Below are 26,811 nucleotides of genomic sequence, written 5' to 3'. Positions count from 1 at the left end.
ACTACCACCATGGAACATGCGCAGGGATCAGGCTCCAAGGCTTGCTGTGCCACGGTTGAAGCAGGAGTGAGGTGCAGAGCCTGCTCTCACAAGCTGGAAGCACATTTCTGGATTAAAGCATTCAAGAGCTAGGTTTGAGCGAGTACAAGAAGCAGTAAGGCACGTGAACTCACCTCCTGCCACTGCTGGAATACTGCCACCACCTTTCTGCTGTACTCCACTAGCTACCTCATGAGCCTGCCTTGTCTGCCTCTTCCCCTTTCCAGAGGGGAGGAAGGCTGGTCCCACATTGGCCTTTTGCAATTATTCCCCAGGGACACCCCACATACCCACCCGCAAGCCTGTCATACCTACACTGCCAACTTCTGGCTCAGTTCCCTTCCAGTCACTTTGCTCACACTTTCTTTCCATTGCCTGCCCTCCTCAGCAGCCTGCTCAGGTCTGATGTGCACAGCATGCCCCTCCCAGCCTCACAGGCTGAGCAACTGAGGCAGGGCAGAAGACAGCCTGTTGCTCCGAGACCTGTACACAATGGCATCTCCAGCTCCTCTGTGTCCCCCACTTCCCAGGCAGGAGAGGGACTCTAGTGTCATGCTGGATGGGGGGTCTGCTTTGTATACAGGATCTCTGGCCATATTTCACCCACATCCACAAGCCGGGACTCCCACCCTTTTGCAGGTCCCGCTGCCTCCCAGCCTTGCACGTCAGCAGAGAAGGCGTTAGCCTGCTCTCCACTTGTCTCCATTCCTTCTTGCTTGAACAGTCACACAAGGATACGATGCCATGTGATGCCTGAAGAGGAATTCAGGGGCAAGTGGAAGGTGAAACCACTTTTGCAGCCTGGTCACCTCACAGATTTAGCCTTTCAAAGCCCAACCATCTTCCCAACTGTAAGGGAATTGTATCACTTGAAAGACACATAAGAGACTTGGAAGTGTCTTCTCAGTGACCATGTCTAACCAACCACCACAACCAACAGCAAGCAAAAACCCAGAAGAGCACCTCTTGCTCATTTCTCAAACCAAGGCATTCCAGTTGCTACTACAGTGCTACAAATCAAACAGCAGACAGATCCCTTCCCCGCTCTTTTGTGGATCCGGTGTAGCCAAGAGGAGAAAAAAATTAGAAATGCATTTGAAGTTCTGAGGTCAGCAGATCCCCCCCGCACACAACAGGAAGGAGGCTGAGTAAGAGGTTGCCATTTTTTCCATTGCCATCTCCCAGATCACCAACGGCTGCAGATTTTCCTGCAATACAATGTGCAGAGTTAGCACATTTATACATTCGCTCAACACCCACCCAAGAGAATACACAAGCTCCCTGAAAACAAGGCACTGTGTAATGAACATTGGTACTGCTACCAGATGCCACCACAACAGGGAAAAGATACCAAATACCCTCCAGTCATTCTGCTTTAAGGCCGCATAACACCAGAATAATACATCCAACACATCCTTGTATCCCCTCTGTTGCTACTGCAGTTCCTTGTTTTAGCTGCGTCAAGCTCTTGATCTTCAGTACATGGTATAAGTCAGGCCTCTAAAGAAGTAGGTTTTTAGCTTTCATACAGATTGCCTGGGACATTCATCATGCCATGGCTTTGGAAGGTAGCCAGAGAAAAAACACCCAACTAATTGACACTTAATTTCTTCCTTCTGCCAAAACTGTATGCTTGCCTTCTTTATCCGCTACGGTAGGTTGCAGGTACTCATCTTTATACATATGTTTCAGAATTATACTGCTGAATGACCAGGTGAGATGCCAACTTGGTCTTCATAGATCTTCTACCACCTGGCCTAGATACTTCTTCCTCAAGTGTCATAAAATGGTCACTGTCCCTGTAGGAAAGCCCAACCTGCAGAGTCAGATGAGAAATCCCATCTTCCCCCCTTCTTCCTGTTCAGAGTTTTATTTCCTTGCACCTGCATCACTAATTATACAAGATACCTTTTACAAAAGCAAGTAACCACAACAAAATCTGTCTTACTACAATTTCTAGATATGCTAAAATACTTCAGAGAAACTGAAACACCAGTGACCTCGTTTTCCTTGAGAGCATGTGGTTCAGAAGTATCACAAACTGTAAGGAGCAAAAGAAAGTGAACACAGCCTTCTCTGGAAGCTGTCTTTTCCACTAACATGCAATGAATATATAGAAGACATACATTTCTTTCTAGGTTGGTCTTCAGCTGTCAGCTCTTGAAAACACCACAACCAACCACCTAACCAAGGTTTAGTAAGAAAATGGAAAGGCATGGAGAAAGCTGCCCTCATGGTCAAAACTTATTTAAACTTTATTCTTCTTATGAAAGAACTTAAATTCTGATTATTTCGTTGTCAGCCCCAAAGTAACAGACAATGTGAGGTCCAAGTGACTGTGGCTGACTACTAGTTCTCAGCATTTTTCCTCCTACCCGAAAGAGTTCAACCTGGCATCACTACAGGACAAATGCAAAACCTTGCAAAGCTTTTGAAATCAGTTAATCCAGAAATTAGAAATGGGGGATCATATACCTGTTGCCAGCACACCTAAGAGTTAACACATGGGAAATGCACAGCAAGAACCTAATCCTAAAATGTGATCAGCTGCTTTAGCTTCTATCAGCTTTGTGCAGATCGCAGGTGCGATGCTGGCAGTTGAGGTGTACAGCAAACAGTCTGCCATCTAAAGAACAAAATTACTGGATCTCAGCATAGTGGAATATACATTTTATTTCTTAAAAAGGAAGGGTACTAACAGAATTTAATACAGTCAAAATTTTACATTTTAAACAAAGCTTTTCTTTTTCTTAAAAACCAGTTACGAGCAGAGAGGTGAGAGGATTTAAACTACTCACAAAATCCAAGCTGAAGACTTTGAGAATTCAAATCTGTGGTTTATACATTTAAAAAAGTGTAATAAATGGAAATATAAAATAATACCAACTCTGAAACAGTGAAATGCCCTTTTCTCATTTGATTGCTATTTAAGCACCTTTATTTTCACCCATCAGCTGCCAGGAGTGTGTAGGTTTATGTACAAAATAAGCAGTTTGGGATAAAAGATTCATATATAAATTAAAACCATTTATGGCAATACAGTTTTACTCAGCTGCTTTATAATCTTTATTATCTCTTTCACATCTATAGAATCTCCCAGTCAAGATAATCTCAAATGCACTTGATGGACTGCTTCAAAAAGCAGCTACATTTACAGGAATTATATAGACAACCTCAAGGAACACACATCCAAGAGATTAAACTTAACATGCAGTAAAACTAAGATTAGATATATATCTTTAAATATAAAAACTGTGCAGATTTATCACCCATCCCATTGAATGAATGGGACAGATCAGTGTCACATCTGAAGCCAAGAAAATACTTTTATCCAAGAGACATCAGAATTTCAGGCCAAATATAGCAGATAGGAGTTCCCTCAAACTATTTAGTTAAAAACTGTATGTTTCTCAGAAAGCTTTACAGGATCAGAGTTTTCTGAATAACTTGCACATATGCTGAGCTGTTTTATAGCCATTTTACAGCCAAGAAACACTGAGAGGGGATAAAAAAAAATACAGGAGAAAATAAAAACAAAACCAGAGATGCCACCATCTCTGCCACCTGCAAAGGATGTTGTGGCTTTTGTCATTTATGGAACACTGCAGACACAGCTGTTGCTATAGAGGAGACTACTCCAGTACAGCATTAAAGAAAAACAAGTTATATTACGGCTGGATAAAGCATCATCACAGCCTAATCTCTTTAGATGAAGGCTGATGGATCAATCTTACCTCTCCCTCAAACCCCAAGTGACTGTATTTCCTAGCAGACTGCTCATGATTCTCACTCCACTGTTTTGTTTTTTTTTTTTTCCCTTTTAACACGAGATAGAAAGGGCCATGAAAGCTGATGAAAGTTCCAGCTGTGCAGCATCCAGTGAACATGTACTCAGCAAAACCTCAAGTCATTAATCACTTTCTGTCTCTCCACACCACAGCAGGATACCTGCCTCATCTATGTGTATAACAGAACTAATGAAGATGTAGACTATCTAGGTTACAAATGCGCTTCAGTAACAGTCACTCACTGTTTCATTGCAACTTGCTGCAGTCTGGCTGAAGGGTGGAGACAGATCTGTTTGAGCCAAAAGAGAGAATAGTTTAACAAAATAAAACAAAACCAAACAACTTTAGTTTTCCTCAACCACTAATCTTCACAAATGATTTAATATCACCACTTTCCAAATACTACTCACAAACAAATCCACTGTCCAGCTAATGGGACGAGAAGAGTACAGTTATGAATGTAATCAGTAACTACTGTTAAAGAAAGACTGGAGAGAATCAATTCCCTCAAATTCTCAGTTTCTCTGCTTAAGTAGGTCGTCATTATTTTCAAAACATTTTTTGTTGATAGAAAGCATCACAACTAGACTAGAATTCCACAACATCAATCTTTGTTTTGATTTTTGTAGTTCTGTAGGAAAAAAATAATCCCAAATCAAGCTACATGAAGCATTAACAATATTCAGATATTACAATGGAAGCACTTATTTATTACTTCATAGAACAGTTTTAAAAGTGTATTTACATGTTCTAGGTTATACAAAATACAGTATTCCAATAATCATGTTAATCACCATATTTCAGACAACTTCACATGAAAGTGCAGAGGATGCATCCATCCATGATTCTGGCCAGTAGCAGTCAGCCACAGCGTGACAGATGAGAGCTGCTATTGTGCCCCCTCAGGAAAACAAATCCCACCAGACCTTCTCACCTAGACATAGCTGCAGATCTAAGAAAACATTCAGGCAGGTACACGAGAAAAGTTTGAGACCCACAGACCAAAATCACATGCCTTAATTTACTAGACATATGTGAAGTACTTTTTTTTAATACACAAGTTGCACAGCAAAGGGCTTCTGCTCATGCCTTAGTTGGGAACGTGAAGTAACAAGGGTTTTGGCTATGTAACAGGCACCCAAATTACACATTATCAATAGCCTTGTAACTACAACTGATCACGTGTTAAGGACACAATTCTGCAGTGGACCCCCTGGGCAGAGCTTCACATTCAAGAACAGATCCTGTGAAGTCCACATGGTTCTCCATAGATACAGGGCTCATCCCACACAGAAATGACAGCAGAATTAAGGCCTTGAAATACTGGGGCCTCAGAGAGTCATTTCCTCACAACACAGCACTATCAGTTCACATCAGCAGGTCAACCCTCAGTGCAGCAGCACAGTTACTTAAAGCAACTGCTATTTTTCCATGCCTTTCTGCAGTGACTCTCCTCCCTATCTGTATACTCCTTTCACCTTCTTCTGGACTGTGGAAGTGAGATCAAGAAAAGGAGATTCCCAAAACCTCAACAAATACTTGTCTTGTGTATGATGCTAACCTGAGGGGATCCAAACTGGCCTAAAATAAACAGTGAGGCTTTAGTTTTAGCGATCGTGCTCAGATCGGACTCTTGCATTATTCTTCTCTTCCTGCTTTCATTCCTTATTCTCCTTGCCCAGTATCTATGTCTGTCTATACATGTATCTTCCTCAGAGGATTCCTTTTCCCCCGTAGCTGCTTGACTTCTAAGAAGTCTGCATTCTTAAAGTGACTAACGAGGGGATAGCATACTATAAAACTGACAAATTACATTTTGCATGACAAATATACATTATCATGAGTTACTGTAATTTCTCAATTAGCATTTTGTTAGCATCTCCACAAATGTTAAGCCTATTCTTTCTGCTGCTTCCCCAGTCTTTCACTGTGAGTTTATCTATCCTCATCATGTTACAGTGGCAGATATACAGATCAGAGTAATTATCTGAACATCTAGAAAGCTGCTCAGTGTCCTGCAGTACTACAAAGGCAAAAGACTAGCCTTAACAAATGATTTTGCTATTTATGGATTTAGATGTAGGCTGCCAGAATTATGAGATTTATGCATTTCTTCATCTTGTGCTTAGCAGCTAAAACCGTAAGGATGAACAAAAGCCTGTGTGGATTTTAGAAAGGTCCAAGATACCTTCACTCTTAGTTGGGGCATCTGATCACAAGGAACCCTCTTATGCTGAGGAGGCTTACAAGGCTGAAGCAGCAATATTCTCTTCTGTGCAAGTCCATTATTTCTGCTGTCTACACAAAAATATTTTTCCACACAAGTGGTTTCATTACAATATTCCCAAAGCTGCTGGCCTTCCACCGCTCCTCTCATTCTTGAAATGAATTTTGTACAATTAGTAGCAGTCCTGGAGGTAATGCTGAAAGCGATTTTTACAGCTAGGGCACCTTGGGCTTTCCAACAGCACAGCAGGGAAATAAAGAATTGTCAGACCAGACAAAATGTTACTAGATGAACTGCAGAAAGCCACATTTAACTTAAAACCCCCCAAATAATTCTTCTCCCAGTGCAAGCTTATGGTGCACTACTTTTTCACCCTGTCTATGCAGGGTGGAAAAAAAGAAACTGAGATTATCCGAATATCAAAACCATCACTAACTGTGTAAATGAGAAAGGGATAGGAGCAGTTTACTAACATTACTTGGGCAGTCTGCAATATATCCACCTGATCCCAGCACAGAACACTTCAGAGTAAAGCAAAGACACCCATGACTCCAGAGCTTAATAAAACTTTACAATAACCACGTGAGAGTACAGACTTTCCTGCAGGAGTTAATGAGGTCTTTGTTACTGGTGTCAGTGGGTGCAGATCTTGGCAATTGGTGAAAGATTAAGCTTCTAGGGAATTTTTAAATACAAGCCCACATTATTGTAAGGAAATACAACTATGTGTAGACTAGAAGACCATGCACAAAAGCAATCCTGTATTAAATGTTGCACATCATTTATTCAAGGTTTCTTTTGCACAGTAAGACAATGCTCATTCCCCACAAATCTCATCAACAGTTTGTATTTTCAAAGTTAGTACTGTGAAATGGCCATTTGGTGTCAATCCACTTCCTAATGAATGTACAGCTCTGTCAAAAACTGCTCCCTCCCTTTACTGGCAATCCCTGCAGCGATGCTGAGAGGCGGACTCCCTTTATTCTTTCCCCTTGGAGATGGTCCCTTTATGGCTGGAATGGGGGTACACTGGCATCAGGCACATTTATGGCCTCTGCAGAGCATGTTCCAAGCCTAGAGAACTTCAGACTCTAGCAGTGTCAATTCAGCATCTTTTAATGTTCAAATTGAGCTAAAAGAATTATCAGTTGTCTTATGACCACTATGAAAATGTACACAACTTAACGACTTAAGGATAGGATTGTCATCCTAGTCAAAGAAACGAGATTATATAGTTAATCTTTCTGAAAGGAGCAGAGAGCTCTGAAGCAGTAAGCTTAACTTCCTGAGACTGCAAAAACTGAGAAAGGAATTCAGCATTGCACATTATTTTTTGTCTGGCAATACCTATACTCCTTTAAATAGTTGCTACCTTCTCATCTATCTTTAAAGATGTTGCATCTTCACACAAAAATAAATCTCCAACTACAAAAGTTAAGCCACACTCACCCTAAAGTGCTAATTTCCAGTTTTGCAACCCAAACACACAAATCACAGAATGTGCAAATCTGCGCTACAGGGAAGCACAAGAGATTGGTAACAGTCTTCTCTGAAGGAAAGGTCTGATGAACATTCACTGTTCATTTCCATCGTGGAAGCTTTTAATACAACAGAAAAAGCTAATAGAATTGCACATACTAATCTCACTATTTTGCTGTTAAAATAGCATGATATACTGCAAACCCAAATCCTGTATACAATATGTAAGTATTTATAAGATATTCCTAAAGGAGTAAGACAGCAAGACCCAAATGAAGGCCCAGCAACTCCTTGGCCAATTACAATACCCTTTAGCTTTGTGATTTAAACAGGAAGACATTCAAAGTTAACTGAAAATTTAGAAATGATAAAATGCAGAACAGTTGCTACATTTACATGCTGTCAGGGTCTTTTTTTTTTCTTTTTTTTTTAAGTCTATGTTTTAGCATTTATCACCAAAATAAAAACAACAACAAAACAGTACATATCAAAAATATCAGTCCAAATCAGCAATAGTTGATAGAGATATATGCTGACATTTCAGCAACACAGAGCTAAACTATTCATCTATTTGAAAAGAATACCCCAAGATTATCTCAGAGCTTTAGAATCCCAAACTATATTAATACACTCGTAAGCATACTTTTGTAACCAGCAAAAAAGTTGAAAGCACTTTCTTGACTTCAGAACATGGTCCATTAAAAATAATAGCTCAATAAGTACATTTAATGTATACATTTTTTACAAAGGTTGTATTCAGAAAACTGGTTACGAAGTCTGGGGTTTGAGATTTTTTTCCTTATATTTTACATGAAGTTTACAACATCAGCTGCTGCTTTGCACTTTTTCTCTCTTTCCTTTCTGCTCTGAAATTAGAGGTGGAATCTCTTGGGTAAATGCAAAGTCAAAATACTTGTTCAACATGATAGCATTGAGCTTTGCTGGTAACAAGTTGTGCCTCAATTTCAGCACTTGTGCTTCTGAAAGCTTTCAAGATTGTTTTTCTTGAGGTGTATGCTGCTTATAAAACTCCAGACACGAATACGCTCCTGTCTTACAAGCTCCATTTTGGCTATAAGCTTGGCCCTCTACTACCTGCCCAGAAATTACGTACGCTTTTTCTTCCCACACAAATTTAGCTCCTAAGGTTCCTTAACATAAGAGTACATTCTTGTTACGCTGATGATACTCTTATAAAGGAACTTCCACCTACTTCCTCCATCTTCTGCACACAGTGAACATCCCCACAAATCTGTCCAAGCTTTCATCTACTCTCCCACACCAGCACTAGGGTCTTGATACTTAAGCTGCCCGTTGTAACTGTGGAAAATCATTGGCTGTTTCAGTTTCATAAAACAGATGAACAAAGTACTCTTTCACCACTGCAGTTCTCATGTAGTCAAGAGACAGAAAATTCTAATATGGCACCAAATAGCCATTGTTTTGCTGGAGCTAATACTCATTTGGTAGTTGCAGACTGCCAAAAGACAAAGGCATCAGCAGCTCAGACTAGCACCTTTTCTGTGATTGCTGAATCACTAACAGGAGAGTAGATCTGGTTTCAGCAAGATACCATGGAAGCAAGTGAGCCTTATGAAAGAAACAAAGGGAAAAGCAGGTTAACAGCAGTGGAGCAGAAAAGCAACTGAAGTGTTTTACTATTACATGGGCAATAGAGGTTTATTACTACTCTTTGTGTGGCACACTGCGATGCTTTCTGGATTGTTTCAGTACATCTGCTGTACTTTTCTGCACTGGAAGTCTCACACATCACAAACTGCTGCTTTAATTCTGCACTCACAGTACTCCACAAGATGCTACACTGTACTAGAAGTGAGCTGCAGTATTAAATAAAATCCATACTACTGCAGGGAAAAAGAGTCTTAAAGTATAGCAGTTCTTAATATATACAGACACTCTCATTTAAAGCTCCCTATTTTCTTCAAGTGCCAAAAGAGTCTCTGTTCACACAGGCTGTCAACAAACCTTGAGACATGAACTTTGAGTGTCTTGACAAAACCCCAGTAAGTAAGCTTATTGTAGCTCATAGTTACAGTGAGAAAGACAGATAAGAAAGCCATTTACAGAATTAAGGAGACTTTGCACTTTTCATCATGCCCAGCCCTGGGTAGTTCAGATGGGGTACTTGCAGGCAAGCAGGCAGGCAGGGTCATCGTCAGTTGTTTGAGTTGGGACACCTCATAGATTTCACTGCTCACTCTGAAGACTGGCGACTCATGTGTGCTTTTTAGTTTCTTTGTTTTTAAAAGTCTTTAAAGTTGCATCACTCGGAATCAGATAAGTCACTTTAAACAAAGCAAAGCGTTAAGTGTGACAATTTATTTATAACATACTTCCCACCATCACCACCACACACCACCCTGTGAAAGAAAAACCCCTGCTGAAAGGGTGACAATTTTTAGTATGCTTGAAAGAAATTAGACCAACATTGCATCAAGAGCCACTCTAATCAAATTAAGAGCATAACAGAGGGGGAGATAGGTCAAAGCATACATTTACTTTAAGCATTGTATATTAGCCTGCTTCTCCACTTCCTTAAAAAGTCAACACACGATTGGTCTACACTCATACCAATTTCCACATCATGTTTAAAAGACAAGCTAGGCAAGTCTTTAGTATAGAAACGCCAATGCTTTTTTAATATACTTTTCAGATTTCAATGGGGAACTGGAAACTAGCCTAAGCATCATCTATCCCACATTCAGTCCCTAATATAAGTATTTGCCCAGGAAGTATAGCTTGAGAGTTCTGACAAAGCCTCTATCTTTAGATAGCTTCTCTTGTTAAGAGGACTTCTAGACATATACTTGTGTTAAAGCTTCTGGTTCTTGCAGTTGTAGGTCACGAAGAAGGTCCCAACATCACACAACATATTTTTCTTTTAACACCATACAGTGTTGAAGAAGTGCTTGGTGCTGAGAATGGATTACTTCCAAGAGGGCAAGTCTTGTGTGCTAATTTTGTAACAGGAAGCATGCTGGAAAGAGAACCAGCAGGCATAGAAAGGCCAGATATGCTGCTACACAGGAGACAGAGGTAAAACGTTCATGTTTAGAGTGGGTGTTGTTTGTTTGATAGACTGGTCATGAGGCAAAGGACCAAAACTCTTTTCTCAAGCTCTTGTACAAGTAAGGTATAGTAAAGTGAAAGTGGCTTGTTTGCGTCTTAAAAAACCCAAATCAACTTCTTCCAAAGCATAATGTACTGACAATTCCTTAACAGATGGGACTCAAGGTTCAGCCTAATATGCCAGACCTCTTTTTCTAAATCTTCCTTACTTCTCAGTTAACGGGTTGCTTTATCAGCAGTTAAAGAGGGAAGTCCCTCTAAAGAAAAAATAGGAGGGGTGGTGTCAGAAATTCTGAACCCCACAGATTTTTTTGTCCATATCTGTCCCTACTGTTCTCTCTCCTTGATTTCTGGAAGCTATCCAGGATTAGAACCTACCAAGATGTTTGAGCAGTATTTTAATCAACACTGCACTGACTCTGGTGCAAATAACACTGTGCATTAACCTTGAGATACCTCAATTTTTACAAGAGAGTGAGTATTTTCCTGTCTTCCCGTCTTAAACATTCCCCTATTCCTCTTCCACAGGAACAGAGCTCTATACAACAAGTACTTCCTAGTGCCTCTGAATGGGAGGGGAAACAATTTCACGACGCTGCCCAGCAACATCTACTTACATCTTAAAATTATGGTTTACAATTTGACTGGGAAGGGTGGGCAGGGAGAAAAGAGCAGTTAAAAAAAAAAAAGGCAAGAAGCTCTTCCTCCACATGAAATAGAGATTAGAACAGATAGCAAAAGCCCTGTCCAGTCAGGAGGGATCCACATCTATTCCTTCAGACAGGTGAATCTGTTCTATTGTATGACATCAGAAAATGCTCTATCAGTATTAAAAACAAAGTTGCAAATATGGACACTAAGATTTTGGGCAACACAATGATCAGGAAAGGGCCTGAACAAGTTGCGCCAACAGAAACAGGGTTTGGTGGTGTATTTTTTCTTTTGTGTAGATGCAAAATAGCAAAGCCTCCACAAACTTTATTTTTGGAAGTCTCTACGGAAAGCAGAGAAGTCTAAGAGGCTAAACCAAGGAGCCCTGACAAGGAAAAGGGGTGTGCTTACAAGGGTCCGTATCTGGTCTCGTATTTAGAAACAATGTTCTTGCATCGTCCCACTTCCTTGCGCAGCTCCGCAACCTCCGTCCTCAGGGCTGTGTTCTCCTTCTCAAGAAAGGCTGCCCGAATCGTGATCTGATTCTCCTTTAATCGCCGAGCATCACGGGAGCGCTTTGCTGCCACATTGTTCTTCTTTCGCCTTGTCCAATATTTCTCATCCTGCAGCAAAAAAAGGAGAGGGAAAAAGAAAAAAAACAGCCAAGCTGACAACTCTTATCAAGCAAATGCCTCTTTACTGTATAATGACATTCACACTGACTGCTGTATTGAAGAACCTCCTTCGTTGGTTTGCAGGGATCTGACACCAAAATGCAGGCAACACTAGTATAAGATTTCATCCTTACACAAGTCTCACTGTAGCATAAACCAAGCGTACTGCTAGAACGAGGGAGATCAAGAGACTTGGCTACTAAGAAGCAGTCCAACTGAAATGCTCCCTTTACTTATTTTCAATTCAGGAATGATTTTTCACAGAAAACAACTTGTTCTGTTGCCTGGGCTGTTTAAAGCCAGATCGGACCTAATGCTGGGCAAATACATACAAGGGCCTTTGAAAGTGCAGTTATTGAGGATGTGACTTGATAGTTCTTCTCATTTCCGCATATATCGTAAGTTGCTCCTGCCCAGTAATTAGCTCATGATACCAAACCAGCAAGAACAGCAGCTGACTTGCCAATTCTATTCTTTGTGGTACTTCTGCCCAATCACATAGGTATAAGTGCATTAGCTTTATACGTCAGAACGTGTGGACAAAGAATCAGGAACTTTGACCAAGGCCTAGAGAAGTTTACAGCAATAAATCTGTTACCTTTTGCTCATCTGGGACAAAAACCTTCTTGGCTTTTTTAATCATTGGTTGTGGTTTCAGGTCCTCTTCAGTAAACTTGTGTTTGCGAGGATTGAAGAGCTCACCACCAGGCACACTGGACAGCACTAAATCAGCAGGGTCAGGATTAAAATTCACCTCAACTTCTACGCAGTCAGGATCAATGGGGCTGGGAGTATTTCTCTCATTTTGTGGTGGGGACTCTGGCAACAACAGGAGAAGTTACAATACATTCATCAAGATTAAGAGAATTAACTAAGAAGCCAACTTGGGTATCTATTTATTGCCATACTGTGAGCAATATTTAACAGTATTACTTGTTATTTCCTTAAGGTGTGTTTGGTGCTGTACCACTGCTGGCACAGAGAAAAGCTACACAGTCCAGTTTGTAACACAAACTCTAGGAACATATGCCAGACTAACAGACATGAGCAGACAGATGCAGGACAAGAGTTAATACTTCCTTAGCAAAAACTACATGCTTTGCACACTTAAGCAGCACCTCCCACAGCAGGAAGAAGTACAAAACTTGTACCAGCCCGAGTTTTGTACCACAGAAAGCCTTACAGAAACAAGCCTGCCCGATGACCTCCATCCCTGGGACGCTCAAAGGTCAGACAATTTTATTTCCAAACAAATGACTAAATAAAGGTGGGTTTGTTGCAAATGCAATAGTGTTCTACTTTACCACATGGAGAGAAATGTTCCAACAAACTGTCTGACACTGATAGTGTTCATATGAGCTTTGTAGTATTTATCTCTTCTTTACTTCATACACATGAATTGCAAGTATCAGTCCATTTTGAAGTAGTGATCAACAAGTAAGTTTTTCCATATACCACCTAGAAAAAAGCCACACCCTACCCCTTATTGAAGGAGTCCCACGTTGACCTTTCTCTTGCAGATTATTTAAAGAGGCCCTGATCAAAATGCATTCTGTAAAGTCTGCTCATAAAATAGCACTGTCAAAGTTCAGTAGCTATCAAGTTTAAACTCCAAATCCAGGGCAAAATGTGCTGCTGAGTTCCTTAATAGAGAAGATCTCCATGTTGCAAATGAAGAAGTTCCCTAGTACCATTTAAGAACAGTTTTGTTTCTTATTCCTCAGTTCCTACTTCAAAGCACTAGGGAACATCAGACTGCATCATTAACACCTTTTCCAAGCGTCTCTTCTCACACTTCACAGGCTAGCGTGAAACACTGCTTCATTGTTTTTCTGTTAAGCATTGTTATTTGAAGTACATTAAGTTAGTTCACCAAAGAAGCAGAACAAATCACCAAGGTAGCCCAAACGACTTGGCAAAAACTACCAAACCTGTTGTAAAATAACCCAAGGAACTATTTTCTCAACATGTCTAACTTCTCACTACACCAGCAATACCAAGAAAGCAAATACTTTGTGTTGGTGGTTCAGCTCTTCTAATTTAAAGAGAGAGACAAACCGCACACTGAGACACTCAAGTCATTTTTTTCAGGAAAGGGAAAGGGGAAGAAGAGGACAGGCAGCATCTTCACAAACTGACACACAGACTAAGGCTCTAGATTGAGTATGTTTGTACTAATTAACCTGCCACAGCTACCCCTGACAGGTTAGCACGTCTCCTCTTTGATCTAAAGAGGCACCTTTCAACAGAAGAACAACAAAAGTCCCTCACAACCCCGTATTATCCCATCTACCTGTGCTGGAGGCTGCTTCAGACTGCTGGTAAACTGCAGTGGAAGAGGATGATGCAGGAGAACCAGTGGAAGCACTGGCAGACTCCTTTCCTTCCAGCTCAGCCACAGGCAAGAGTGGATTCTGGTTCAAATCCAGGTGAGTAGGGCTGGAAGGAATTCCATTCTCCAGCAGGAACTCATCCAGATCCATGTACTCCAGGTGGAAAGACTCGCCATCGTAAGGAATAGTTTTGTCCCAAATGGGCGGCATAAGGGAAGCTGAGACTGCCATAGTGCTGGCAGCTGCTGCCTCATCTTCCTCAAGCTTTATCTTCTCCTTCTCTTTATCTGAAAGATACAAGTAGGTCACTGTACAAGCTGCAACACAGGAGAGACTCACGCTTTAAGAGCCTAACAAAATCCCCATGAAAGGAAATTCAGTAAGCTATAGTTCTGCCTCATGACACGATCTGAAAAATCAGATGTTGAAAGGCAACGTTCATATGTAACTCAGTATGGAATGCTCTGACTCCCTGCGATGGCTGGACCACAGGCATTTGAGTACCCTTGAAGACCAGCATCCTTGCTGTGGTAACTTACTGAAGTTTGATACAATACTGCATCTAGCTTATTAACTAGTCACTGCAAAATAGCCTGTTTTTCACAGGCTCATCTTGGAAGACATTACAGGGAAAGTCCATAATTAGGATTACATGGGAAGCCACTAAGAAAGCTCCAAGGAAGCAGAAGTAGTTTATTCTATGCACAAAGAATGTGCAGAAGAATAATCTAAATACAAACAAGAAAAGAAGATGGGTTTCAGATTATGTTTGCAAATTAGTCAAAAGGGCCACAGGACACCAGAGACCTGGATGTCTACTGTTCAGTATTTCAGAAGCTTTTCTTTCTGAAATGACTCAGCATGTCCACACAAAGCAATAGCTCCAAATGCTGTTCACTATAGATAGCTCAGAGTACCTACATACAATTTTCACTCTTTGGGGAGATGTCTAATAAGGCATACTCCCACATCCCACCCCCAAGCCATGAAAGACTGATGAGATTTTCTCCATTTACCGTGCTACAGTGCACATATTACAGGAAAATGGCTGTTTCTATGTTCCTCATAGCTACTGAATCTTAACAATTGTCTGGGACAGAATCCAAGCAGAAAACTCAAGTTATGGAATAATTACATAATTTAGGAGACAAAAATAAGCTGGCAGAAGAAAAAAAGAAAAGAAAATCCAAGTAATTTTCCTGATCCAGTTCTCCATGTAGCCATGCAATTCTACCAGGGCTGAAGAAGGCATTGCAGAACCAGTACTAGCACTGCCATCAAAAGGAATGTTCACAATCCTACCCCAACCAACTACAGATTGGGTCTTACCATGGAAGCTGACAAATATTCAGTTCAACAGAACAAAGACTTCAGGGACATACACTGGACTAGTTCAGATCTAACTGGATCCAGTATCCACACAGGTCAACCCAACAAAATGCACAAAACTTTGGCATTAGTTTTCTACACTGGCTAAAACATGCTAAAGGAGTATTTTTCTTTATCGGGGGTGGAAGTGGGAGTGAAACTCTGCTCTAAATCAGAAAAGTCTATTTATATAAAACCTATTCCAATAGAACTGGCATTCCTTCCGCTGTTGCCTTGGCTGGTGTGGAACTGAGACTGAAAGAGCTTTTTATGGCTTAAAGAACAGTGCTGCCATACAAAGTAAATTATCATTTTAATCTACCATACCCTGAACATCTCATACAAAAGATACTAATTTTATACTAAACAATGGGGACAACATTAACCAGTCACCAACTTGGGACTAAGAGCACATGTTAAATTCAGACCAGCAGCTCCCGAACCTGAGCTTTGTTAACATCTTGCAGCTTTTGGCCTTCCTCTTTGCTACTCCACACTGCTGCCTCTGAACTGCCATCTTCCAACTCCAATCCCTGCTATAAACTCCGTTTTGCAGGGAGTTCTGCAAATTTCCTACCCCTTGCTTAGGCAAAGCAAAAGCACAGGCTAACAGTCATGACCCAAATAACCTGAATGTTTCTAAACAGCTCCTACTTGAAGCTAGGAAACGAAGAGCATCCACTCTACTTCACATACATGAATGATTTTGGTTACAATTGAAACACACCCCACCAAATTAGAACCACCATTTCACATGTGACTTCTGAATCAGGGATTGTGTATCTTCCCAAGGTTTGCACAGTGCCCAGCACAATCGACCCCAGACTGATACTGGGAATTGTGGGTGATATCCTAGCAAAGACATCACCAAAAAAAATGCAAGTAACAACAACGAATTCTTGACAGATCGCTATTTTTTAATCAACAAGATAAAAATTGTGAATGGTGCATCAAAATGTTGAATTTAAAAAAAAAGTCTTCATTCTTGAAAAAAAAAAAAGTATTCCATTTTAAGTTATGCCAAGTTTAATGCAAGCCAGCAAGGCTTTTGTTTTGCAACATCTAATACAACACCTCCAGGAGGAAAAAAGAAACCTTAAGTGATTAACAGAATAAACATGAGGCTTAAAAATACCTGTCAGAAGGCAGTGCCAAAAAGACTATACTACTGGTGTATGTGGACCTTCTCATATCTTTTAATGCCTTTTAGATGCACACCATCGTCCTGATGTACTGTGGTCCCTCCAACTTCCTCTTGCCATTCTCCCTGGCTCACACCCACTTAAATCCTTCCTTCACACGAGAAGAACATCTGAATTTTTCTGTCCTTTTGCTATAAGTTGACAACTGACAAGCACTGGACTGACAGTGCTGTCTTTGCTTCACCATGTGCCTCCCTCTCTCCCTCACTTCTAATATCTGAAACAAATTAAAATAGCAGAAGTTAACATGCACATGTTAAGAAGTTAACAAGTCTATGGAACCTGATGAAATCCATCCACGGGTCCTGAAGGAGCTGGCAAATAAGGTTGCTAAGCCACTGTCCATCATATTTGAGAAATCATGGCACTTGGAGTTCCCAACAACTGGAAAAAGGGAAATATAACCCCCATTTTCAAGAAGGGGAAAATGGGTGACTCAGGGAACTACAGACCAGTCAGTCTCACCTCTGTGCCTGGCAAACTCTTGGAGCAGGTTCTCCTGGATGGCATGCTAAGGCACATGAAAATCAACAAGGTGCTTGGTGACAGCCAGCATGGCTTCACTAAGGGGAAATCCTGCCTGACCAATTTGGTGGCCTTCTATAATGGGGCTACAGAACTGATGGACAGGGGTAGAGCAGTTGATGTCATCTACCTGGACTTGTGTAAAGCATTCGACACTGTCCCACACGACATCCTTGTCTCTAAATTGGAGAGACATCAATTTGATGGATGGACCACTCCGTGGATAAAGAACTGGCTGGATGGCTGCACACGAAGAGTTGTGGTCAATGGCTCAGTGTCCAGCTGGAAACCAGTAACAAGTGGTACCCCTGAGGGATTGGTGTTGGGACCGGTCTTGTTTAACATCTTTGCCACTGGCATGGACAGTGGGATTGAGTGTGCCCTCATCAAGTTTGCCGATGACACCAAGCTGTGTGGTTTGGTTGATACCCTGGAGGGAAGGAATGCCATCCAGAGGGACCTTGACACGCTTGTGAGGTGGGCTGATGCCAACCTCATGAAGTTTAACCATGCCAAGTGCAAGGTCCTACACCTGGGTCGGAGCAATCCCAGGCACAGCTACAGGTTGGGCAGAGAAGAGATTCAGAGCAGCCCTGTGGAGAAGGACTTGGCGTGTTGGTTGATGAGAAAATGAACATGAGCAGGCTGCAGTGTGTGCTCACAGCCCAGAAAGCCAACTGTATCCTGGGCTGCATCAAAAGGAGCGTGACCAGCAGGTCAAAGGAGATGGTCCTGCCCCTCTACCCTGCTCTTGTGAGACCTCACTTGGGAGTCTTGCATGCAGTTCTGGTGTCTGCAACATAAAGAAAGACATGGAACTGTTGGAACAAGTCCAGAGAAGGGCCACGAGGATGATCAGGGGACTGGAGCACCTCCCGTATGAAGACAGACTGAGGAAGTTGGGGCTGTTCAGCCTGGAGAAGAGAAGGCTGCGTGGAGACCTCATAGCAGCCTTCCAGTATCTGAAGGGGGCCTATAAGGATGCTGGTGAGGGACTCTTCATTAGGGACTGTAGTGACAGGACAAGGGGTAACAGGTTAAAACTTAAACAGGGGAAGTTTAGATTGGATATAAGAAGGAAGCTCTTTACTGTGAGGGTGGTGAGGCACTGGAATGGGTTGCCCAAAGAAGCTGTGAATACTCAATCCCTGGAGGTGTTCAAGGCCAGGTTGGACAGAGCCTTGGGTGACATGGTTTAGTGTGAGGTGTCCCTGCCCATGGCAGGGGGGTTGGAACTTGATGATCTTAAGGTCCTTTCCAACCCTAACTATTCTATGATTCAATATTGGGTGCCCATGTATTTCAAATGTGATACATAAGATACAACCTTTGTATGATCATTTTTGCACTGACATTTTCCCACTGGCTTCCTTTCAATTCATTTAATCTTTATTTCTGCAGCATAACATCCTGCTGGGTGTGCAATATCTAATGAAAGACTAATTAACCTCTTTCATCTTGAGGGGGAAGTTTCCATCCACCCCAGCTCAGGGACCTGAAACATTAATTCTCTTAAGATATTTATAGTGTAAACAGGTATTACCTGACAGCAGAGCTGCAGTATCCTAAGAGGCTCCATTTGCAGTGATTCAAGGTCACCCTGATAAATCTGGCCTGCACTTTTGCAGCTGATAGCTGGATGTCTGATTTAGCCCCCTCATTCTGCTCCTGTGACCTATTAGCTAGTCTGTACATATGCTGTTAAGAGAGGTCACTAATTTATGCTAAGTAATTTAGGCAGAGCATTCCAGTTCTTGTACTGTTAGAAATATTGCTGTTTAAGCCAAAAGCAGCAGCCTGTAAAAAGCTTTAGTCCACATTGTGTTTTTTCCTCAAAAAAAAAAAAACCAACAAGAAACCCAACAAAAAAACCCAGCCAACCAACCCCAGACCAAAAGACATTCTGGCCACAACTGTCAAATGCTATCCCAGCCACAAGCAGAACAAACACTTTTATGACGAAGTTCCCCTCGCTCGTCAAAAAACATTGTCAAATTGTACTGGGCACACTAGATAGACTAAGGCTGATTGCTCCAGAGATCTTCAGTCCCACTGGTGACAATGCAACAAGACAGGTCATAGGGTTCTGTATTCCTGATGTCCATTACTGTAATGCTTGCCGAGGCATTTCTCCAGCCACAGCAGCACGCAACTGGTGATTAAAACACCCTTTGGAGAGTATGCAGCAGCTCATTATTACTAGGAGAGACCTATGCTTCTGCTCTAGAATACTAATTCTCTTCCTTTACCCCACAGGGCTTTTTTTATTAAGAGATTATTTTATTTAACCCCTACAATGTATGTGACAACAACTTACTGCGAGGCCGGTCTGACACACTTGGTACATTGCAGGGCATTTCAAGATGACGGTGTTCAGCTGGAACTGGATGTCCTCCTCTGTTGCTTAGGATTAGAAAGCCTACTTGCTTAGTGGGTAGTCAAATTACCTACAGCAGTTGGAAAACCCACAGGTAGCTCATGGAGACTATAAATGGACACTGCAGCTAGTTGATACAATTTCTTCTTGCAGAATACGACAGAACACTGTATTTTTGTCGACAGGCATTACAGGCGAAAAGAATAGGGTCTTTTCTCAGAAAACTTGCTGAATACGCCACTGTATTAAGTGAGTTAGCAATTATTTAACGTTTTGGCTGTCACTATAATGGAACAGAAGATAAACAAGGAACCTCTGAAGTGAGCTGAGTCACAATTCTACTGACAAGTCTTTTGTAAAATTAGGAGTAACTACCTGCTAACACAGAAGGCATTCTTTTTGTCTTGCAAATATGCAAGCAAGAAATGCACCAGAGATCAAAATAAACAGAAAGCAACAAGTTCCACAAAGTGTGAACTGAAACAGTACAAGGTGGAGTAAGGAAACCCATGGAGAAATTTAAGAATGAGAACCTCCAGAACTTCATCACACCATGAAAGGAGAGGGGCAATCAAGAGGAAAGGGACTCGCTGACAAGCTTTAGAGAATCAAGCTGAACACCTTCCCAAGTTAGAATGGGATCATCTAGTAAAAGTAGCAAATGTTTCTAATTTTAGAAAAGGCAGTACCTCAAAATGGCATTAATCTTAAAATTGTACAACTCCATAGCCCAGATCACATGATTCTGGACAAGAAAACCAGCCCCAACAAAAAGTCACCCCATCCAAGACACCTACCATCATAGTTTTCACACATGAACTTGAATTGTTTCTGCTGGCTAACAGAACCTTTGAAGAGGATTGGGTGCAGAAATACCTTAAGAAATCCCATAATGTTGCAGAGTCAAGATTCTACATACTGCAGCATGCTGCACCATAGCAACACAGCCAAAACCTTTATCAGGGGCTCACTTTTTTCTTTTTTTTTTTAAACAGAAATGAGAAAAAATGTTTGCCATTATCACAAGAGGGATACATTTACACAGCATTGTGCAATGTTACACATACAAAAGTAAATGGATGTGAACTAGGATCCTCATTGGAAACAATCTTGCCAACCCTGCTGGCGCTGTGTCTACCCTGGATATTATCTGATGCTCCAAAAATTATTCTCAACCTCTAAATGCTCAAATGCAAGGGCTAATTTAATATACACTGGTACACTGGGCACTACAGCAGTGTAGATAAACGTGAGGCTTGCTTAAAACCAGACATACTCAGCCAAAAACACTCCCAGGTGGAAGGTGAAAAGAAACCAAGTCAACAAAAACGACCAGTGCCATGAGCACTGAAGACTACAAGCACCAGCCCTATTATTTACACAGCTGCTGTCTGCATAACGAGTGGGAGGGAGACAGCTCCAGCCTATACAGGACTGCATGTGCAGAGGCAGCTGGTCATCCCCTCACGGATTATCACCAAACCTAATCTGAAGGGATTTGCCGTTTATGCGGGTCCTCGTACAACTTTTCAGCAATTTTAAGGCCAAGGAAGTCTCCAAATCTTTTCGTTGCTGCTCCCAACTCTGGGTCTAAAGGTAGGGGAGGCTGCTAAAGGAAGGAAACCAGCGTGTCACCACCCGATTCCTGCCTAACCCCGCACCTGAAGCATTTCATTTCGCCCAATGCCGGCACCCAAATACACCCGAGAGGACGATGGCAGCATCTGAATTTTCCAGTCGCACCGGCTCACCGGGGAGTCCCAGCCCGCGGGGCGGCCACCGCCGTCCTGAGCCTCTGAGGCAGGGAGAGGGCAAGTGAGGTCGAGCGCTTCCTGCCAAGCCCGGCGGGCCGGTATCCCGTGCTGCCGGCGCTTGGCACGGCCGGCCCGGGGAAGAGGAGAGAAAAGGGGCGCGGGCCGTACGGGGGTAGAGCGCCAGGCGCGGGCGTGCGGGCTCTCCCGCAGGGACACCCACCGCTACCCGGCGGGTCCCGCCCTCCGCGGCACGGAGCGGGAAGACGGGGAGGGAGGGGGGGTGGGGAGGGAGAAGGAGAGAGAAGCGGGGGGAGAGCGCAGCGCGCTCCCGCGGTTCCCTCGCGCGGTCCCGCGCTCACCCAGGCGCGCCTCCCGCGGCGGGTTCTCCATCAGCTTCTTCAGCACCAGCGGGAAGGCGCCCGCCAGGCCCCGCTGCTCCTGCTGCGCGGCACCCCCCGCGCTGCCCCCGGCTGCAGTGGGCTCGGGTCCTGCCGCCGCCGCCGCCGCCTCCTGGTGCGCGGCGCGGCCGGGCATGCTCCCCGCGAGCCGGCGGGCGGGCGCGCGCGGATTCACTGCGGCTGCTGGCATGGCCTGGCTGCTGGGGGCGGCGGGGGGACAGACTGTCCAAGTTTTAATGATCACAGGCAACCCTTGTGATTCTCCAGCCAGACTCCCCTGTTCCAGCAACAGGGATGCTGTGCTGGGATTTAAGGTTCTGAACATACAAAGGGAGCAAGTGTTGCCAAATCCATCCCGAAAGAGCGCAGGCTGGGGAGCTTCCCCTGCAGAACAAGTAAGCTTGATGAAGTGGCAGAAGCTACAGCCACAGGCTTCTCCTGTCAGCAGCTGCTGCCTCTTGACACAGAAGGGCCGGCCGCAGCAAACCTACTACGTCTAGAGCTGTGAGAAGGGAAAGGAGAGGAAACAGTGTGCAACCTCCCTGGCATGGTCTCTTCTGTACCCAACTGAGCCATAGGTGCCAGGGTGGGGATGTCTTCCCGAGTGCCCGCAGAAAAGGGTCCTCCTCTTCCTCCCAGGTAGACACTCAGGCACCTGCTTGGTTCTGTTGCCCCTACACAAATCTCAGGCATTTCATTCTGGTGGCAAGGCACAGGTTGACCTGACTCTTGCCAATAAACCCTGATGGTCTTTCTGACACAAAACTGGGTCTGGAATCCTCCCCATGCACCCCAGGAAAAGGAACGTATTGGAAGGCACATGGGGTAGGTGCTTTCCCCCCTTGCCTCACTTCAATGAGAACCAGCGGATGTTTTCATGCAACCTGGGCAGACAGAGCTTCCCTACCTGCCAGCTACTTCGCTTGCTGCCTCCTTCACAGAGGACCAGAGTGAAACTCTGGTGCAACTCCTGTGCATGCGCTGCCTGACAGGGAGCTTGGGAAAAGGCCATCTTGTGAATACAGGCTTGGAACAGTGCAGGTTAATGAATCATATGTCAAGACTGATAAATGCAGCTGCAAGAAGCAGGCAAAATAGCTCATGCTCCACTGCCCAGCATGCTCCAGGGCTGCTGCTTGCCCTCCACAGACTCCCTCTGCCTTGCCAAGCTCAGCTGGCGGAAGAAAAAAGCACATGCGTGAAAGGGAGATGCCACTTCACACGGGGCAATGAAACACAGATGTCAGACCACACATGAGAGGTGGAACACGCAGCTTGCAGCAACGATTTTCCCTGGGAAACAGCTAGTGGTAGGTGGTAGATAGAGAACACAACCAACTGAGGTCATGAAAGAGCAATTTCTAGGAACAGGGAGAGGGGATGTAGCCAAAGCAGAGCAGGCTTCACTTATGGCTTTCATGGTTGCTTTGTTCCGTTATTGTTGATGCTGGAGGCCCCTTGGGATGATGCTGTGTCTCAGTACTGTACAGTGCTCCTTCAAGGAACAGGCTCTGCATGTATCCTCCCCCGAACTCAATGGAAACTGCTTTGCTGGGTAACGTCCATATGAATGGAGGTTATTAAAACCACTCAGCAGCCTCTACTTCAAGGCTTTTCCCTTTAGATCAACCACATTCTTCCTCCAGCCCATTTGCACCCACACTCCACTCTACTAAGGTTTATTCTGCACCACCACTGGGTTGTGACTTTGCCTGGAGAGACATTTTAGCCCGTACAGTGTTAGATGCTTGGCCTGAATGCTGGGGAGCATTCCTGTGGGTTCCCTCTCACATCACCCTGTTTGGGCACCAGCTCTGCCCTGCCAGCTAGGAGGGAGGCTACTCCGAGAGCTTTTCTTTGCTGCCTCTGGGGTTTAGGGGCTCAAACCACTGCCAGCAGAAAGTGGGCACTGCACCATCAGCTCTACCTTGTTGGTTAAGCTGAAATCTGCCTGGATTTTTACAACTTCTCTTTTGCTCTGCAGCTCAGAAGGAAGAGAGGAAGACAATGAGATGTAAGGAGAGGAATGCAGCCGTTACTGCTGGGAGCCTTGTCAGGGCCGGATGATGCAGAACAGCCCAGCTCTAATGCAGCAGGGAGGCGAGAAGCAGCCCAGCACTAGGCATGGGGGGAGGGACACACACACACACCAGCCTCTCTGGGAGGTTTGAATCTCAGAACACATTTCAGAGGCCTGAGACCCAGCAAATCCAGAAGAGTGGTGCATGGGTCTGGAGACCCAGAAGGGGTGAACTCAGCTCTGTGGGAAGAGGGCCATGACAGGAATGCTGGTGTGGGGAAGGAGGCAGCATAGTAGGGACAATTCTAAAGATTACAGGAGGTGATGCTGAGAGGCAGGGTGGTCCTGGGGCTAAGGAAGAAAGTGCCACAAAACAGTACCCTCAGCAGCCAAATAAGCCACAGTGAGTTTAGGCTAAATTATTCCCTCTACAAATCACTGATCTCCCCTCTAAACCCCCGCTCCAGTTCTTGCCAAACAAATGTATCTTGCCAGCACTCCTCCCTTGGATTAATTCAATCCACTTGGCTGTGGAGCCCAGAGATCCCAGAGAGGCAGCCAAACTTCAGCTTAGCCACAGGAAGGCTCTGTACCACATGAGCCTCCCTTGGCTGTTACTGCCTCCTGCCAGCCAGGTCCACCTTCTATCTGGGTATCAGTCAGCTCAGAAAACATGCCCTGTTCCCCACATGCAGCTTCATACTGTGTGATGTGTAAACACCCCCGTCATTGGGCAAAGCCTCAGCAAAGAAGAGAGCCAGCTCACAGGTGGCAGCAGCAGAGCGATGTGACAAAATGAACCCTTAGGGGGTATAGTAGCTACCCTTGCCCTCCTTCTCCTTCCCACAGGGAGCTGTGCAGGTGCCATAGGGTTCACTATATGCAGCTGCCTTTCCTGCCACAGCAGCAGCCTTTTCTCCCATTGACCCCAGGACATGAGCAGGGTCCCTCTCCACATGTTGTATCTGGCTCTTCTGCTCCTGGGTCATGCTGCCCCTCAAGACGACAAAGCTGTCTGCATGCCCTGGTTGCAATTCCCTGTGGAAGAGCGAGGTCCAAGCATGTTTGTTTCTGTGAGTTCAACTCACTCATGCCTAGACATGAGCTTGTTGAACCAAGGTGTTCCCACACACCTCCCCGGCACTCAGCAGCCAACATTAAAACACAACAAACAAAAAGCAGCTTGCCAAGGGCTTGTGGCATCTTATCCAAAACCAGACTTGTGTGATGGGCACTTGGAGCACACCCAGCAATGGAGAAGTGGTCAGTTCAGCAAGGGTGAAATGTTCAGCACAGCAGAAGCCCAGACTAAATAACCTCATGGCTCCTTTCCATTTGTTTTCTAGGATGCTGCACGGAAAGCAGGACAGCCCCGGAGTACAAAAGTGCTCTTGCAAAGAAAACACCACATTTGCTATGTTCCCTACTCCAGCTTCTCACTGATAAACAACTGCAGCATCAAACACAAAGTTTGCACAGAGTCTGTAGGCTGGGCTCCCTGGACATTCTGCGTCTGGGAAGAGGCAATGTCTGGAGGCTCAGCAGTTATTAACCATGAGACAACCCGAATGGCAAGCTTGGAAGTCACTCCTATTGTGAGCATGGAGATTTGTGCCCAAGCTGCCTCTGTGCACAAAGCTTTGAGTGTTTCCAAGAACTAGCTGAACCTGGAGATTAAAGGGATCAGGAGCTCAGCACTCTTGATTGATTTTCTCATCAATCCATTGCTGCTGTTTTTACTCCTAGTTGCACAACACACTCCGAGCCAGAATCCCATGTCTGACTTGGACACTTGGGAGAAACACACCCTCGAAGGGCTTGCAGCAGACAAGATCATCTACCCCCTTCTTTGCAACTTAAGGAGGAGAAAGAGAAATCAACCAGAAACCCTGCAATGCAATTCCCTCAACCCTACCTGTCATCTTGTTGGTCCAGGGTAAGGAGTACTCCAGCAGGGACTTCAGGACTTCTGGGAAGTCCAGGGCAGCAGGGCCCCCGGTGCTGTTGCAGCTTGACATGTCCTGTGCTGAGGCTGTGCCAGCACTGCTGAGGCAGGGCCAGATGCCTGGCTGCCAACCCTGAGTGTGGCAAGGAGGGCTGGGGGGCACCGCGAGCAGGCTTCCCAAACTACTCCGACTGAGAGCAAGCGAGGAGGAAAGGAAGCAGCAGTGTGCCCAGCTGTCTCCACCTTCCCCTCTCCCAGTCTGAAGTGGCCAATTGTGGAAATGGCTCCAGGCTCGCAGGGCTGGGCCGGGCTGGGCTGCTGGCCAGCTGGTTTTACTGGGCCTCTCCCAGCCAATCCGGCAGCGAAGAACTGGGCCAGTTATCTAACTTTGCGAAGGCAGCACCCTTTTCCTTCCTAAGGTGTTATAACAAATGTACACGATGGGGTGGGGGAAGGAAGCAAGCGAGCACTGTCAGGAGTACACACGTCAGCTGCAAACACAACAGCAAAGGATCCTCAGCATGGCTCTTGGAAAGCTCTGAGGAGCTCTGAGCTGTGCAGGCTGCCCCTGTGGAAATGCATACGCTGTCTGCATCTGCCTGCTAACTTCATCTGAGATGCAGATAGTGACAGTATTTGTACATCGTGCAACAGTTAGTGTGTGTCCTTCCTAAGACAACATTGATAACAGCATAAGGCATTTTTCTCATCAAGTGTGGATCATCTGCAAAATGCAGAATTTCTTTCTGTAAATGGCACAGTTTCATCCGAAAGCCAACAGCCTCCTCTCAGAGCAGTGATGTAAGGCAAGATAGTTCATGCACCCTGCAGATATTCTAACACCTGGTTAAGTAAGATCTTGAGCATGCAAAGCTCCTCCTCTCCCATTAGTGTCACTTTTAGTATGGAGGGAGGGATTGGAAATAGGAAAATAAAGGCCT

At 44.2% G+C, this 26,811-nt stretch overlaps 1 protein-coding gene across 3 annotated transcripts; it reads right to left on the bottom strand.

Moving 5' to 3' along the window:
- Positions 1–2,694: 2,694 nt before the first annotated feature.
- On the bottom strand, positions 2,695–26,709 carry TEF (TEF transcription factor, PAR bZIP family member). 3 transcript variants are annotated; one of them, XM_057422787.1, is made up of 5 exons: positions 25,841–26,709; positions 14,242–14,568; positions 12,547–12,767; positions 11,686–11,897; positions 2,695–9,839 (listed from the first exon to the last, which is right to left on the bottom strand). In XM_057422787.1, the coding sequence occupies exons 1-5, from the start codon at positions 25,941–25,943 to the stop codon at positions 9,818–9,820; spliced, it is 885 nt and encodes a 294-aa protein (XP_057278770.1). In that variant the 5' UTR covers positions 25,944–26,709; the 3' UTR covers positions 2,695–9,817. The 3 variants fall into 3 exon arrangements, with proteins under 3 accessions (XP_057278770.1, XP_057278769.1, XP_057278771.1); XM_057422786.1 differs by lacking the exon at positions 25,841–26,709 and adding an exon at positions 21,867–22,064; XM_057422788.1 differs by lacking the exon at positions 2,695–9,839 and having other exon boundaries at positions 11,529–11,897.
- Positions 26,710–26,811: the final 102 nt, after the last annotated feature.

This window comes from Pezoporus wallicus, unplaced genomic scaffold, assembly GCF_028554395.1.
Source record: "Pezoporus wallicus isolate ANWC-B61680 ecotype Strahan unplaced genomic scaffold, APGP_CSIRO_Pwel_v1 contig_8839, whole genome shotgun sequence".
NCBI lineage: Eukaryota > Metazoa > Chordata > Aves > Psittaciformes > Psittacidae > Pezoporus > Pezoporus wallicus.
The sequence above is the reverse complement of the archived record's forward strand: the minus strand, read 5'-3'. Positions and strand labels throughout refer to the sequence as shown.

Bases quoted from the DNA above. Each gene is read 5' to 3' on its own strand.
- TEF (XM_057422786.1), bottom strand. From the start codon at position 22,041: ATGCCCGGCCGCGCCGCGCACCAGGAGGCGGCGGCGGCGGCGGCAGGA. The intron at 12,768-14,241 runs GTAGATGGGATA...TGTTGTTGCCAG, and splicing joins TGAAGCAGCCTCCAGCACAG to AGTCCCCACCACAAAATGAG. The intron at 9,840-11,685 runs GTAAGCACACCC...CTTTGTTTAAAG, and splicing joins GAGACCAGATACGGACCCTT to TGACTTATCTGATTCCGAGT.